The sequence below is a fragment of the Teleopsis dalmanni genome, chromosome 2 (assembly GCF_002237135.1).
Source record: "Teleopsis dalmanni isolate 2A chromosome 2, ASM223713v2, whole genome shotgun sequence".
NCBI classification, from domain to species: domain Eukaryota; kingdom Metazoa; phylum Arthropoda; class Insecta; order Diptera; family Diopsidae; genus Teleopsis; species Teleopsis dalmanni.
In genome coordinates this window covers 21937068-21954613 of record NC_051847.1, presented here as the reverse complement: position 1 = coordinate 21954613, position 17546 = coordinate 21937068, and the positions used below count along the sequence as shown (strand labels likewise).

At 28.0% G+C, this 17546-nt stretch overlaps 3 protein-coding genes across 3 annotated transcripts; 1 reads left to right on the top strand and 2 right to left on the bottom strand.

Moving 5' to 3' along the window:
- The first annotated feature begins 1001 nt into the window (after positions 1-1001).
- LOC119681568 lies at positions 1002-6807 on the top strand. The gene is made up of 3 exons (XM_038094806.1): positions 1002-1107; positions 5007-5175; positions 5246-6807. The coding sequence occupies exons 2-3, from the start codon at positions 5041-5043 to the stop codon at positions 6716-6718; spliced, it is 1608 nt and encodes a 535-aa protein (XP_037950734.1). The 5' UTR covers positions 1002-1107; positions 5007-5040; the 3' UTR covers positions 6719-6807.
- On the bottom strand, positions 3240-3665 carry LOC119674098 (glycine-rich cell wall structural protein-like). The gene has a single exon (XM_038085223.1). The coding sequence runs from the start codon at positions 3663-3665 to the stop codon at positions 3240-3242; it is 426 nt and encodes a 141-aa protein (XP_037941151.1).
- A 115-nt stretch (positions 6808-6922) lies between the features above and the next one.
- On the bottom strand, positions 6923-12143 carry LOC119681567 (endocuticle structural glycoprotein SgAbd-2). Its single transcript, XM_038094805.1, has 4 exons — positions 11953-12143; positions 9158-9338; positions 8993-9068; positions 6923-7535 (listed from the first exon to the last, which is right to left on the bottom strand). Exons 2-4 carry the CDS (start codon positions 9331-9333, stop codon positions 7386-7388), a joined length of 402 nt encoding a protein of 133 aa, XP_037950733.1. The 5' UTR covers positions 9334-9338; positions 11953-12143; the 3' UTR covers positions 6923-7385.
- Positions 12144-17546: the final 5403 nt, after the last annotated feature.

The window sequence follows — 17546 nt, the reverse complement described above, 5'->3', positions numbered from 1 at the left end:
ATAGTAAATATATTTGTTTTTATTTTTAAGAAACTTTTTATTGGAATAGAGATATAAGTTACGTTTCGAAACTATAGGAAGTGCCGTTGTTGCAATAAAATGCAAATAATATTATGTAAAGGTAAGGTGAAAATATGTGCTAGTAAAACAATGCAAAACACAACTTATCCCAGTGATTAACTAGAGCATCCACATCAGAAAAGCAAATACTAATCTCAACAAGAGATGCCCATAAACTTATCCAAATTCATTTTCTAAGAGTGGTGGTTATAAATGAAAAACTACGATAGGCTGCACAAAATTCAAACTGTTATTGTGAAAATATAGTTTACCGAATATGAAAATCCTACTGGGCAGATACATTATCAAATTGGAAAAATCGTGGTCACTGGCCAGTGGGCATTATGTTAAAAAGTTGGGTACAGAAAAAGAATAAACAATTAGACACTTTCATTGCAACTGCTTATGCTTGACAAGATTAAAATATTCCACCATAGACGTCTACGGATGAAGAAACTTTTGATATCCTGTTACATAGCGAGATGGAGGTCTAAAATGACAAAAACTTGCATATATTTTATATTTGATCGGCAATTTTAATTAGCAATTATTAATATAATTTTATTTTATAAAGCAGTCATTATAGTCTTATAAACATCTACAGATATTGGAGGGATAAGTGAATAAAAACCTCCTTGATTTTTTCATCAGATATGCTAATATATTAAATATTTATACACATATATTATAATAGCATATTTTTTATAGTATGTATATATAATTTAAGTTCATTGTTTGTAATTATTCCTAAAATAATATTCATCTTTGAAAAACTGGATAACAAAATTATGGTATATTGTTTTATGTTTTACGTTCAAATTGTACAGTGTGAAAGGACTCATTAAATTACTTTATCAACACTGCTTAGACATTAACTTTTATTTTTTAAACATGCTTAACTTTGAAATTTAGTTTTAATTTTTATTCAAGTTTTCTATTTTTGTAACTGCAGTGTATTTAAATGTGTTAAAGTGTAATACTTGTTTGCTGTATACATTGCCAGAATTTTCCAAAAAAAGTGAATAAATAAATGAAACATTTTTTCTGGTGAGTTCTCAATCAAAAAGTAATTATTATCGTTTTGTACTTAAAAAATCTCTAAATGTAGATTTCAATGTTCTCATAATTACATATTTCGCATTGTATTAAATTCACTATTTAAGTTAACAATACATTCGATTGTGGTTTAGTAAAATATAAAGAAAAGATAAAATTCGAGGTGACACATAATTTTAGGTGTTGAGTTGGCGGCATTTTTTTTTGAAAAATTCGCTGCAAACTACTCTAGTGTTGGAAAACAGTTTTTTTTTCGACGAATTGGAATCGCCATTTGTGTTAGTGATAAGCAATTCTCTAATATAACGGATTAAGATGGAATGGTTACTTATATTATATACATATGAATCATACTATTTCATAGCATGTGAGCTACTTTATAATGTTTATAAATTTAAGCACCCGTAAGTTATCATTTATAAAATACCCTGATAAATAGTGCCTGAATCTGAATCAGTTATATAAACCAAAATAAGCAGATAGTTTGGTTCATTAAGAAAGTAATGTAAAGTAAGGTCCACTCAGTGCCAACAAAAAAATTAGTAAATATATAATAAATACATTTGGATTTTACATCACATTTTCCTTGTTTGTTGAAATTCACTATAATTACAATGTAAGAGATTAGCACTTATAACATTTTTCTACATTAATAATATTAAACAATTTTATTAAAATTTCTTTACATTTTCATTTTATTTCAAATCATTTCAAAATGACTTGTATTGAAAGCTTAAATGAGTAATAAACTGCTTGCAAAACTGAATTTAAGTTCCACCAATGACAGTTTCAATATTAGATGAAGAAAATCAAATAACTTTAAATTGTTTAAATTGAATTGAGAAAGTGAGAATCTGAACAAAAAACTTGCCGAATTCGGTATTGGCGCTATGTTAATAGTTTAATTTTTCTATTTCAAATAATAGTTTCATATTCTTTGTTTCTAACAAATATTTTATTAGGAACTTTAATTAGGAAGTCGTTTAAAGGACTAACTTCACAGTCGTTACCTAAGTCTTCTTACTACCCTAAATTAATCTTTGCTGACAAATTTTATATTTCAGCCAAATTTGCCACTCTAGTCACTACTATGAAATCGGGCATAAGTATTAGAGATTCATATGATTCGTATTTAAGTATTTTTATATATATTCTGTCTCTGCACTTAATTTCAGTGCAAAAATTATCAGTCACGTAAAATCTGCTAACAAAATTATCGCCTACAGATATTTCTTATACTGATTTTTTACTTTAAAAATATATTTTATGTAGCAGGAAAGTGTGTTGTATATAACTCTCTAATTTAGTGATACTACAAAAATATTTCTATTGATTGACATATATAAACAGTATCACTCATTATAATTAGAGGTAACATGAATTACATTTTCCATCAAAATTTTTACTTTAATTAGGAATGTGAATTTGGTGGATGAATACATGAATGAATTTTTTTATTTCAAAAATAAACTTTTTTATTTATATATAGATCCTCTTAATGATTTATATTAGGAAATTTGACAGTGTTCTTCATATTTTCAATTTAAAATTTCTAAGGAATTGTAGTTGTACAAGCTTGAGAATTGTATTATTATCTTCAGGCTAGTTAAGTCAGGGAACTTGAATACTTTTACTCCCTACTAACTAACTTAGTTATATGCAGTGTTAAACTAGATTTCATTCGCATTGTTAGACCATTCACAGTTATTCTATCTCAATTATGATTTTTTCATATTTTATTTTTAACCAATGTTAAGATATTAAATAAGATTAGTTTATACCCCAAAATAAAACTTCTCTACTTACGTTCTTTATCATAGTTAAAGAAATAAATTTTATATAAACAAATTATTAAAACATTACTTTCTGTAAAAATTATTTTATTTTATGTATTTCAAAATTATATTTTCGAAATAATGGATCTTTATGCAATACGAAATAAATAAAGAAGTATGTTATTTATTTTGTAAATACTTATGTAATTTTTGTCTCTACATTATGCATTATTTGAACATATAATAATTAATAATCAAATTCAAAAAATATTAAAAGAAATTAAAAATTAAAATTTATTCAACAAAATTAATATTCAAAAAAATTAACATTTTTTTGAAACTTGTAATTTAACCTCGGTGTCCATGGCCACCAAATCCTCCTTGACTTCCATGTCCAAAGCCTCCCTGGCCACCATGACCACCTTGTCCAAAGCCTCCTTGGCCACCATGACCACCTTGTCCGAAGCCACCCTGACTACCATGTCCGAAACCACCTTGACCAAATCCTCCTTGGCCACCATGACCTCCTTGACCAAAACCGCCATGACCACCTTGACCAAAACCTCCTTGTCCACCATGTCCACCTTGACCAAAACCTCCTTGACCAAAACCACCATGTCCACCTTGACCAAAGCCGCCATGACCACCATGTTGCCGGGCAAGCCGAGCGCCTACATTATCGTGTTCAAGTCCAGAAGGTATATCTTCTAAACTATGTGATCGCGCCAAAAGAATAGCTCCAAAAAGCGACAATATTAATACGAAAGCGCGCATGATTAACTGTTTATAAGAATAAGAATACTCTTCAAAAATTTGCTGCTTCTTAGGCTTTTATAGTTTTATATTGTATGTTAATTTCTTATTTACTGACATCATAAACTTGTTGAAATTATGTTTATTAGATTTTATGGTGTCCAATTTATTTGGAATTCTGTTATCTTTGCTAAAAAACGAAAAGTTTTGAACGCGTTTGTTTAGTGTTCATTAGAAAAAAAGTATGCAGATTGTTTTATAAACAATTTTAGTTTTTGAATATTCAAATACAATAATTATAATATCTTATAAATTAAAAAAAATAATATGATTGTAATATATGTATTAACAACAAATTAAGTAGTTTTTGGATAAGCATTTTTAATTTAATTGGGAGAAAGTTAAGCTAATATATAGCTGGGTTGGGGATAAACTTAAACATTTATACACTAAAATAACCAATAAGTCAATTAAAATATTCAAAGCTTTGTGGTCGGATCTATATATATTTAAAATTATACTACTATTAACCTAATACAAAAAAAAATAATAATATTTAAATTGTTTATTTTATGAATTTATTATATTTATTACTTCATATATTAAAGTTTGTATTCCAACAAAAAGCGCTTCACAATATATTTACAATATTGTTTACTAACAAAAATAGTTTCAAGTTCTATTAAAAGTTTCTATTTAAGAAGCTAAATAACATCAAAAATTATTATTTAAATAATGTTAAAACTTTGAATTAGATGAATTAAATATATTGTTCTGATCTGTTATTATTACAAAAATGGGTATGGATAACTTAAGGATTCTTTAGTTCTATGGGTACTTTCAAAAATTCATTAATTAAAATTTAAGTCTGGTACATCAAACGTCAAATGATATACAAAACCAGAGTTGCCATTTCCACATTTTTTTTATTTTGTTAAACTACTACAGTTATAAACCATATAGTTTACGGCGAACTTGATCTTTACCTCATTTTCTAACACAGTATGTTCTCCATGTTTTTAATAAAAATAGAAATAAGCATAAGCCATACATAAAAGTGGCATGACAAGCAGGATAAATATGTTCTATAAAATTGCATAAAAATATTTAATGTTGATTGTAATGTCCAAATAAAGATTATAAGGATTTGAGATATTTCTCCTGAAAATAAAAACCTGAAAAGTTATGTTCCAAATGTATACATTTCATTTTAAACTACATTCATAAATGATTTACCCATACCTTATTCAAATATATTTAACAATTTTTTTGTGATTCTATTAACAATAATTTTTTTATATTCCTTTATATGTAAATTAAAAATAAAAGTTTAATTTATTATTTACAAAAATTTACTTACAGAAAACTCTTGCGTTGTGATTCAAATAATCCAATTATGACTGTTACTCGCAAATGTTGGTTAGGTTTTTTTATAATTATTTTCGCATCGCCCGTACTTTTCTTCTTCTTGTTTATTGATCATGCGGTTTCGTATTTAAAAGCGCCGTTTTGGTACTTTTTTCAGAATCAGGTAATATTTATATATAATAAATTTAAGCAAAAGTAATAAAATTACAAATTGTTTGTTTGATTCGTTTTAGGAAATTCCACCTACTTACTTGGAAAAATTTTGTGGATCTATACATAAAGATCTACTTTTGGATGAGATTTGTTTGGAATGGTTTTACAAAGCCACTCATTACTGTGCTCACAAATTGATTACTTCTTCAGAGAATAATCCACATATATTTAGCCTATTTAGCAAAATTTTTAGACGTTCTCATAATAGAAGTGTACAAGGCAATAAATTTCCAATTAGTATAATACCAGATTTATTGTCAACTGAGGAGTGTTCCGTTCTTTTCGCCGATATGGTAGATGATTATATTAATCATGCACCAGTTTATATAGCAACAGGAAAGATAAATTTATGCCTGTGGACTGTATTGCGTATGTTAACTGTTATGCTGATATCGGCAATTGTACTGCTTCTAATCATAAAAATTTTCATCAAGACTGGTAGACATAAGGCCATAAGTTATACGGAACGAGAACGTTTAAGGTTATATGAACAAAGGGAACAACAAGCTTATAGAAGAAGTGTATGTATTATATCGGAAGAGCTTCGGCGTTTAGGAACTGCTCATCTGTTTCGACCAGATGATTTTATTGCAAAAACTAATGTTCCAATGGTAGTAATGAGAATGGATTCAAAAATTAAATTTACTTCAAACATTGTCGGTCGAAGTTGGTCAGGCGTCACGCGTCTTTATCGTATATCTAACGAAAGCATCTCAAAAGATGAAGATACGCGATATGGAGACGGTGAGAATCCGCTATATCAGCATAAAGTGTTAAAGTTTTTACATGAATATGCTGGTGAAATACGTGTTGTATTTTTATTTAATGATAAACCAGACTTAATTGAAACAGATGCTCCAGTTGCTACTGCAACCAAACGCAAAAATTCACGTTCCTTTCTAACGCCTAGATCATATTCACATAATTCCGGATCATCACAAAGAAGAACTTCATCAGCACCAACCACACCGACAAAGACTCCAGCAATTGCAATTTCTAGATCGAGAACTCCATCACCTATTAAGTGTAATAGACCTTTATCACAAGGAAGAACACCATCTCCATCACCAGCAACAACTACTAGATCCAGAACTCCATCACCAACTAAAAATACAAGGTGTTCATCACCAGTAAAAGCTTCAGCGCAAACTAAAATTCCAGGAACGTTAGAAAAAGCTGCAAAAACATTCTCCAAACCACCAATTAAGAAGGCAATTGATAAGACTATAGGTACATCAACTAAAGGAGCTAAAACTTATGATTCATATATTCATACTAGTAAAATACCAAAATTTACACAGAACGTTCCAGCAGTAAGAAGTACATCTCATATCGGAACAGAGGCACGTCCGACTATCCAACATTCGTTTTCACATTCACGTTCACGTTCTTTTGACAAATCTGCAACGTTTATGACTGCAACAAAACCTTCCTCACCATCCAAAATTCCACGTTCCCACAGCAAACTGGGTCCGTCTAACAATTCCAAGTAAAACGTTAAAAGACATTCAACTTCAAATATTTTTACGTTTTCAGTTTTTAAATAAAATAAAAATTACAGAAATAAATTGATAATTCGAAATTTTTTTGCAATGTTTTTTATTGCATATTTGCTTACTTACAAAAAATCAAATAATTTTATACAATTTTTTAATTGCTTCAGCTTTTAAAAATAATAATAACAATTAAAAAAATTTAAAATTACAGTTTTCACTTAAAACAGTTTTAGTTAAAATTATTTAATAGATAGAAAAGTGCGATGGACAGTAACACGTAGAGCGGTTTTCATGAAGATATTTGTGAAAATAGAAAAGAAACCTTATTGAAAATATAGAAACCCATGACATAGATATGATTAGAAGGAGGGAGTGAAAACGAGTGAGCACTTTCTTAATAAAATAATAAACATTATGTAAAAATAATAAATATAAGGTTAGTCCTTTGATTATATTAGAACTTCATTATTGTTAACGCTGGTATATTTTGCTATTTTCTCCTTAGAAAACACTTAAATTGAAATAATAGAAAAGATGTTGCCACATTTTGAATTGATTTTTTGCCTGCTGTACCTATGATTGCTAACTTGCCGTTTAATCTAGTGCTGATGAATTTTGCTGAAAGTGTTGTATCCTTTGCAATTTTTAAAGCCAAATTAATAGTTTACTTAAAGAAGCGACCACCAGGTGCTCTTGCTGGTGGAGGTGTTGGTATGTGAGCACCTTCTGCGCGGTAACCATTTTCATCAGCAATATAGTTTATGGTATAGACAACACCATCTGGACCAGTGTAAGAATACGAGCCTTGCATGACCTGTAAGTGCGGAAAATATATATTTATTGTGGATTGCTTTTATGCTTTTAATTATGTTGTAATGAGTTAAACTAATATTTTCCATTTATGTCTTAAAATTATAAGATACAGCTTTGATAATAAGATACAATTTATGTAGATGTGTCGAAAATGTGTGGTAATAATATTTTCTGAGAATATTGAACACTTGAATATTGAACAACTTTTTATATCAAATATTTTGATAAGAAATGAAGATTATTGAATATTAATTATTTATTTTATATGGCAGCTATAAGAAGTTAACTACATCGATTGAATCAGTCCATATAATCAGAAAGTCTATTTAGCTGAATATAGAGCAATACGAGTATTATGCCCCCAAAATATGCTATACATTTATGAAATTTATCAGCGCAACCAAAAAGTATGTTATATATTAAATTGTGTTAAGACACAGTATATATTAATTATACATGTTTATATACATATATAAAAAATACTACAAATAATATATATATATATAAATACATATAAATGCGCTTTGAAAACCGCTCGTTATAGAGAAACCAAATTTTCGAAACCTCTTTCCTGATTTGTAGAATTATACTTTAAATAAATTAAATGAAGTAAGGGAATATAAGACTGTTATTTTGGAGACATTTAATTGTTTAGGAGTACGGTGATTTTGTTGATAACCTATCAACATTACTACTTGGCATAAGACTATTTGATATAACATTACAGCTCGAACTACCACCTGAACAAGATGAAAGATTAGTCTCATTCTTTGGACTGCCTAACTTTGCCGTAAGCCAAGAAGAGGTTTATGTGGGGTGAGCTGTTGTCGCCCGATTTCAGGAACTCCTCAATTAGGAATATTATAGCCTTTATTCGTTAAGCAGGTTACTTTCCATTTAGTTAGGAATATTTATAATACAAAATATATGTTGATAAGTGTGTTTTGCTTTGAATACGAGAGCAGATCCGTATAGTTTATGTGTGTACTTATCTACCTAGAAGTGAGTCGATACGAAAAGTTCTATTAAAATATTTATCTATAACTGAAACTAATTCCATGGGTCGTTTATATACTTTGTGACTAAATCTTAGTTGCATTAATATTTAATATTTTATAATATTTGTATATGTTGTACTTATACAATATTATACGTTTTGTAAACATAAAGATATCATCAACCTATTATTATTTAGTTACATTAACCTTTTTAAAACAATACTCAATGATTTGTTTGGCTATGAATTTTAAATAGATGTATCAAAATTTATCTATTTTTTGCAATATTTCACAAAAAATTATCATTTTTTTATTATATATTTTAAATAATTTATTTTTTTGAATTTATCCGTAATAAAATAATTCGATAATATTATTTCATAGAAATAGATACATGTATTTAAAAGTAATTTGAGTTTTGCAAAATTTTCATTATAAAGTTTTGTTTATTGGTTCTTACCTGTGCTTCAAGTTGAGAACCAGGATTTTTCAGAAAACCTGCTTCATCAGCCCGGATTCCGTTGCTTGTTTCATAACTAAAATTTGAATTAAATAAATTAAGTTTTAATATATTCCATACATAAAAGACAAATATAATATATATAATACTACTTTATTCACTTACTTATAGTTATATGAGCCATCTGGATTCAAATCAAAGCCTTGTTTAAGTATCACAGCATTAGCCTCAAAAGTGCGTCCACCTTGTGGTATAGGAATGCCACGTTGAGCCAGAACTACACCGAAACAGCAGAGAACAGCTAAAGTAAAGGCAGTCGAAGCGAATGATGAAGTCTTCATGTTTTCTAATAAATAAAAAAAAGAAATAGAATCTAAATGAAGTGAGATAATAAATAGCTAAAATATTTTATAAAATTTTTTTTATTATCATTACTTTACTTTACGTATATATGAGTATTATTTAAATGTAAAAATTGTAACATTTTGAACTTTAAGTTTGACAAGATTTGTTGCAGTTTTTAATTGTAATTATATTGTAGATACGAGATAAAGATAAGGTGTGTATGTAAATTTGTGAATGGTAAATTTTGAGTGGTATTTTACATGTTATGCACTTCATATCTTTGGGCGATCATTTTAATGTCAGCTGCATTCATTTTCACTATTTAAAGCTTCCTACTGCCACAGTTAATTCAACTGTGCATGCAGATTAACTTTTTTCTTTTTGTTAAATAAAACTGGCATGCAGAAGTAGAAGACCTGCAGAAGTGCCAATGAAAAAGGCAGAGTTTAATTTGAAGCTTTTTTCAACCTTATCTAACTCTTACATTGAGAAAGGCATAGAAATACTACAAATATAGATTATTTTTAAATTAAAATAACAAAAAAAAATTTTAAAATAACATATATAGTAATTCTAGATCTGAACTATTATAAAGACAAAGTTTTAAATTAAATCGTCTTGAATTATATATTATAACTTTTGTGATTAGACTTGATATAAAACTGAGAAATAAATAAGTTTTGGGGATTCTTCTAATCGTAAATACTTCGGAGTTATTATAGGAATCTTGACAGTTATTGTACTCTGTTTGTTATGATTTTTTATTAAAGATCCAGTTAACTAATATGTGGCATAGGTTGTTATCGCTTGCTGCTAGGTTAACTATAGTTCTTTTAGGGGAGTTATGTATAGGAATCTTACCCGAGAAACTCCGCATTTCTTTTAAAAAATATTGTAGAATTTATGAAAACAGACGAAAAATATAAAAATACATATTATCTTTGTTGTTAACCAGCTTTGGTTACCAGAAAGAATAGTTTTCAAGGAAGTACTTTTTAGATGATTTGAAAAGATATGTAAGACAATATAAACTTAAAAAAACGGTTGTAGTTTAATTGATCGGAGTTTTTGTGAGTAATGTGATTTTACAGTGACGAATAATTGTCAAATAAAGAAAGTGAAGGAGTATGGTACGTGCTAAGTAACAAAAGTAACTGTTAGACTACATAAACTCTACAGTTTCATTCATTGGGGTTTCTAGCGACAAATGTGGTTTTACAGCGGCTCATAATCATTATTAATAAATATGGTTTTACAGCAGCTCATAATCATTATTAATAAATTTTTATAAATATATAAAATATAGTTGTAAATATTTTTGTTTTGTCACAGAGGGTAATTAATAATATATAATTTATATTGTTATGTTTTTTCCGTTGTTTATTTGTGAGATATATAGTTTTATTTTTCAAATGCAAATATATAATCTAACAATGATCTATAGGCGCATATAGCGCAAAAACATAGGTTTAGTAATATACTGTATTATTGAAGGATTACCACAAACGCATCTTATTTCTGCGTTTTAAAACTTTTATTTTTTTTACTCCTTATAAATTCAATAAAAATATCCTTCAATACATCCTTGTAAAAGTACAACGGAAGCGTATTAATTTGTCACTGGAATCTTGTAGAAAAACTCTGAATTTAAGGTCAGAGCAGCGATTTTTATCTGTAGCTAGAATCATTTTTGTCGGGTCTATGAGAAGAGGAAGAACCGTCTTGCAGTCATTATTAACTCAAAAAGTAAGTAAATTGTTCTATAAGAGAGTTAGTATTAACATTTAACTAATATCATTAAACTAATTTAACTAGCACCGCACTTCTTTCAAAACTATCTTATTTACAATATAATGGTATTACATTTATAAAGAAAATTAATAATAAGTATACGAAGTAATGAACAACAATTCCATAGTACCGACCATGCTACATGGAATCAAAGATTATAAATTGGCAACAATTAAAAACTACAAAATTTGATTGTCGTGGAATATAGAGCTCTTTGAATATTATATCTCAAATAAACTTATATTATTTTTTCAAGATTTTTAGCAAGATACAGCGTTGTCGTGATTAAAGTTAAAAGAAAAAAATTTTTTAATAAATTTTTATTTATGGTAACAAAGTGTATTCATTTCAGTTTTCACTTTCATTAAAGAGTATCTTTCATTAAGTAGAAACCCAAAAGTATTATATTTATCCACCATCTATTGTGAGAATTATGAATTACGGTCATGAGATGCACATAATTTTATCAAAAATATTATATATCATAACATTAATAAGTCAAGTTTCTCAACATTTAAGCCGACGTGCTCTATTGACCGACTAATCAGTTTTGAAGATTAGGCACGATTTCAGGCTTTTATAATGCTTTGAAGCGTTATAATAAAACTTTGTAAAGGATATTTTATAACAAAATTAAATTAGTTATTATTAATATATTTTCTTAAAGAAATTTTTGTGATGGTAATACGAAAGATGGTTTTTTTTGTAGAAACACTTTTTTAAAAAATTTTCTTTTATTTCTTTTTTTAATATTAATTTTAAAGTGAATTTAGAGTTGATTATTTGATTGGTAAAAAGTATTAATAAAATTATTATATACACACACTTTTTAAGATTTGTTTAATTTCGAAGTGATAACAAATAGGATATTTTCAATACGAAAATATCACTGGAATTTTAAATGAAATAAAAAACGTAGTTATTTCAAAGGACACGATAAACACAGTACAAGTTACACGCGTTATTACTTGAGATCGTCTTCGCTTGAAGGCTCGTCAAAAATGTTTTGATGCAACTAACAAAATTCAAACGTTTTTATACTAAAATGCGATAGCACAACAGCAGCAACAATTGCAATCGAAAATTGTAGCCCTCAAAGCAACACCATCAATACTACGGCCAACAACAACAACAACAGCATTCGCAACTGCAACTTCAACAATGGCATCAGCATAGCTTCAAAGCGCATCATCGTATCTCAAAGCTGCATTCTAAGCAGTAGCTTCAGTGAAAAAGCGCGCTGCACAAAGACATATGCGCAACGTTATTCAGATTGGGCGGGGGCTGCGCATGCACTTTGTGCGCGAATCGAGATGATGTGATTTGATATATTCGTAAGCCGTGAAGAGCGCAAAGTGCGATACTTGATGTGCGTCATATTTGGCTGAGAGGCAACAAGGTAAGGTGCAATTGGTAAGAACAACAGCAGTTGAAGATACAATAACAATAACACCAACACTAACACCAACAATCGCTATGCTAGCTAATCTAGTAATTTATGAGAATTTGTACAGCGCAAGCATGCAGGCCTCGTCGCGGATATCAAAGCCAATAACATTTTGCAAATATTTTTAATTTAATTTAAGATCTTTCTCTGCATAGCATGGACTGCATTAGCTCTTATTGGCTATAATTTTTAATTTGATTCAGAAGCATGACAATATAACAACATTAATATATGACGTTATAAATTTACAGATGTATGTAGCTTTTGATAATTGCATATATATATATATATATATGCATATATATGCATAATTATAATATCCATTTATATTGTGATATGTAGTAAATTAAATGTTTGAAATATATTATAACGAAGACATAGCAGTGAATATAATTTATTAGAACAATTTAGTAATTTCAAGGATATATAATTTTATTGCCTAGTACATTATTATAAATTAATTTATTTAAAAATAATTTTGTTTTTTTACGAGCTAATTGGTCAACAATTAAATAATAAACTCTTTAAAAAATATTTGTTTTTAAAACATTTTATTTTTATCGATATTTCGATTATAATCTATAGTCAGCATCAGGGTACTATAAAATTTAAATACAAACTTTTTATGGCCTCTCTCGTTGAGTAGTTCCTGATATCGGGCAACAACAGCTTACGTCACAGGAACCTACTCTTGGTTTACAGCAAAATTAAGCAGTCCAAAGAATGAGACTAAACTTTCATCTGGTTAAGGTGGTAGCTCAAGCTGTAATGTTATATCAAATAATCTTATGCCAATAAAAATAAAATCCTTTAGAACAAATAAATATTTTTTAAAAAGTTTATTATTTAACTATTGACCAATTAGCGTGTAAAAAAAACAAAATTAGTTTCAAAAAAATTTTTCGTCATTAAAACAATAAATTATTAAATTAATTTATGTGAGATGATATAAACAAAATTTATTCTAAGTAAATAATAGTTATATATGCATGATCTGTACACTATATTGTATAAATCAAATACAAAAACAAACCACCCAATATAGTTAAACTAAAAAAATTGAGAATCTTTAGGAACTTAAATAAAATGGACTCTGATTAAAGATAGGCGCTTGAATTATAAAAGTAGTATGTGTTCACGTATGAACATGGTTAATTTTTTATTCTGTCATATGTAAGTATGCGCGAATCTAAGAGAGGCTATGAAAACAAAAATACCTGATAAGAAGCGATAATGGCGGACCTACGTATTCACATCTTTCTACTTCAAATCTGTTTTCAAATCTCAGAAAACTCTTTCAATATTAATTAAATGACTTAAACGATAACCATCAGCATTTGCATAAAATTCAAATATAGTTAAATATGCTCTCTAACAAGTGAACGTAGTTTCTTTAATCTTCAGGCGTATCATTGAAGAAAGAGAACTCGACTAGATAAGGAACAAATCAAGTAAGTAAGTAATAATATAAAATTGAAATAAATATAAATTTCTTTTTAAATATTCCCAAAACTCCTGGAGAGGGAAGTTTTTTAGCATGTCAGCGCTTGACGCGAACCTGTGGGTGTGTGTAGAAACTTTTTGTTCCCCAGCCTCGAGAACAAAAGAAATCTTCAAGTCCGACACATTTTTATAGAAGGCATATTAAATTGATCATTTATTTGCGAATGGTTTTTAATTTGTTAATTAATTCCCAATCTGTACAAGCAGGGTTTTGTGGATGTTAAGTTTTTATTTATTAAATGAGGCGACTGATATCATACTATGTTATATTGTACTAAAGCACACATTTCTCGAAATTTCCTGCTACCAAAACTATAACATAAAGTTACTTAACAGTTTCAAACTGTGAAGCTGTGATATTGGTGATATAAATCCGTATTGTAAAAAGGATCTCTTTGAAGGCACCTTAAAGGTTAATAATATGACTTTATATTTTCATTTCCTTTTCAAACAAGTGTATTTAACTGTATTTAAGGGAGTGTGAAGAACTACTAATAATTAATAACAAATAAAATATCTTAACAATATATCGTAAGATTGAAAAGGTTGTGGGATGAATTTACGAGTATTAATTGAATGTGTTGGTTTTTATATCTTTTAGCAAAGGAGAGGTCAATCCCGACGTGGAAGGGAAGGCCATGAAATACCTTTTATATTTGAAAGTACTTTTTATACATGGTATTATAAAGAATAGTTAATAATATTACTTATTTGGCATATGTATTATTTTTTGTAGCGCAATATTATACATATTTTAAATCAGTTGTATTAATTATGTCCTCCAACTTATATTGGAACAACACTGAGAAGGAAGATATGATCTACACGGAGTTATAATAGGTAAGAATGATGTTCATGATTAAGCGATTTCAAATCATACAGAAACAATAGAATACAAATTAAAGTTCATTATTGCAAGTTAAATGAATTTATTAGACATCATAAAACCGCATTCGTTGCAAATAACATTCAATTAACACAAATTCCACCATTCTGAAATGAATATTGACTAAAAAAGATATCAAATAGATTAAGCACAGTAGAATTTAATAACACATATCTAAATTTTATAAAAACTAAAAATAAATATGACATTCATATGTTATATTTAGTTATTATTAAATGTATCTGAAAAATATATCTGTTCCATATTTTATGAGGTAATAGGTTGAGTGATCATCAAACTTAAATTTAAACTTAAAGAGTAAATACGTTTCACGTAGAAGGAATTTTAGATGATTTTCATTATTTCATGAAAAGGGTTTATCTATTTCATCACTCCCTTTTTAGTATAGCTGACTACTGAATACTCTGTTCAATTGCTGTATCAAAAGCAAAAGTAAACCATCCATCAAGCGATCAAGTGATCTTGTTTGACTAACATTCGAAATGATTACAGCTTTTCGCTACTCGTACTAAACTAACCCAATTTTGAGGATTTTTCACAGAAGTAGTTAAGCAGTTAGGCACTTGTTATCTTTTCAGTTCCCAATCATTTGCAATTACAATAAACAATAGTAATGAGCAGAGATTTATGTTTGTTTTGTTGCAATTTTATGAACTTTGGTCAGATCTTTGTAGATTTATTGAATTGATTTGATTTTTATTTTGGTTTTTTTTTTGTATTTTTTTTGTTTTATTTTTATTTTTGTTTTATATCATTTTTGCGGTATAGCATTAAATATGGTGAATGATGGGATACTATATATTGGACACGCTTTGATATTTACATTTTGAAAGCTTAACATTTTAATACAATTTGATGAGGCAATCTCTTTATATATTTATATAAATTTTTTTTAATTTTATTATTTTTTCTTAGCGTTTTAATTTGTAGTTTAAATATTTTATTTATTTTGTAGACACAATATGAAGTAAGAATTGCTATGCAGGTGAATCATTTAGTTATTATAATTTTTTAATAAAATATTTGATAAAATTTTTCAGTGACTCAATTGAATTATGCAAACTACAGGGTTATCCATTCTGTGTTTCCGAAGTACCGCAAATTTGTCACATACATTGATTGTTCAACATCTATATTTTGAATGATAAACCCTAAATATAGATATATGTTGATTTGACGTATAGTTGTTCTGACATATATCACTGTAACAGTACTGTCAAATAAATATCACGAAATGGATAACCCTATAAAGAAAATTTTAGTATGTGCAAGGCTCTTAGACTCCTAAACTCCTAGGAAACTGAAATTTTGACAATAAATTATTTTAAAAAATTCAAAGATATTTATTTTATGTTTGATATATGCGGGTCATTATTGAAACGTCGCGTCTTCAAGTCTGTGGCCACTTAAATTGCTCATATAATTTTTCATACGGATTCATGGTTTGCATGAGAAATTTATGGGTACTTGTGCTGCAGCTTCTAAAAGTTCAAATACCAAACACTCCTACACAGCATTTAGACCAGTTTTTTGTTTCTATTTATTTCTAAATTTAATTTTTTTTTCTCAATTTCTTAAATGCGCTTTTCATACTTCTTGATTGTGCCATCAATTGAGAGCTACGTTTGCTCCTAAATAAAAGTGAAAACCAACACACAAAAGGCGTTTCAAGCTTTAATATTTTATTTTATTTTAATATTCATCTGTTGTGTTCCCGTAGCGTTTGAAGATTCGTTGAAGTTACATAGTCAGCCGGCCGGCAGTAATCATATCAGTTTAGATTAAAATGTATCTTGTAGTCGGCTTCACTTTTGTTAAACTTTAAACTTTGCGGTCTTTATTAAGCAGCAGACACTAGTCAGTAAATAGGAAATGTCAGCCGTAATTTGTATTGTAAATCTGGAAACTACATCATAATCATCTATGATGTTATTAGATTATGCCTTGTAACTTGGCCACTCTCAATTAATACAATTTACCTTTGTGCGGAGTTCAATTGGCCTTCAGTATATTGATTTGATGTGGCCTAACTTAATAACCATGTGAACTGCGTTCGCCAATAATGAGAACTCTTTGCACCTATTTTTTTTTTACATTATTGGTTTTGTTTTATAAAAAGTTTGTTATTGGTGTGCTCAGTTGTATTTAAATGCATATTTCACATTTGACATACAGCAAAACTAAATCTTTGATTATTTTTCCAAAGAAAAAAAATTCTATAAAATATCAAGAATAATAACATTGTAAATACTGAGAACTTAAACTATTTTATTGGCATTGTAAATCTTAACTTAATTAAACAACTATACCTATAGTATATATTTGAGTACGAAATGTAAATTTAAATAAATCCAGAACGATTCAAACAGATAAAAAATTTTAAAATTTAAATTTACTTAAAAGTAAAATTTTCAAGCATTATATATATCAATAATAATATTTCAAATACAGAATTTCTTACTCGATACATGAAAATTTAATTCATAACAAAATAATAAAAATAAGGCACCTAATATACGTATGAACTATATTTGATATCAGTTTTTTAAATGATCAATTTT

Excerpts from the sequence above, each read along its gene's own strand:
- LOC119674098 (XM_038085223.1), bottom strand. The coding sequence starts at position 3,665 with ATGCGCGCTTTCGTATTAATATTGTCGCTTTTTGGAGCTATTCTTTTG.
- LOC119681568 (XM_038094806.1), top strand. The coding sequence starts at position 5,041 with ATGACTGTTACTCGCAAATGTTGGTTAGGTTTTTTTATAATTATTTTC. Across the intron at positions 5,176-5,245 it reads GGTACTTTTTTCAGAATCAG|GAAATTCCACCTACTTACTT; the intron begins GTAATATTTATA and ends GATTCGTTTTAG.
- LOC119681567 (XM_038094805.1), bottom strand. The coding sequence starts at position 9,333 with ATGAAGACTTCATCATTCGCTTCGACTGCCTTTACTTTAGCTGTTCTC. Across the intron at positions 9,069-9,157 it reads GATGGCTCATATAACTATAA|TTATGAAACAAGCAACGGAA; the intron begins GTAAGTGAATAA and ends TTCAAATTTTAG. Across the intron at positions 7,536-8,992 it reads GTTCTCAACTTGAAGCACAG|GTCATGCAAGGCTCGTATTC; the intron begins GTAAGAACCAAT and ends CCGCACTTACAG.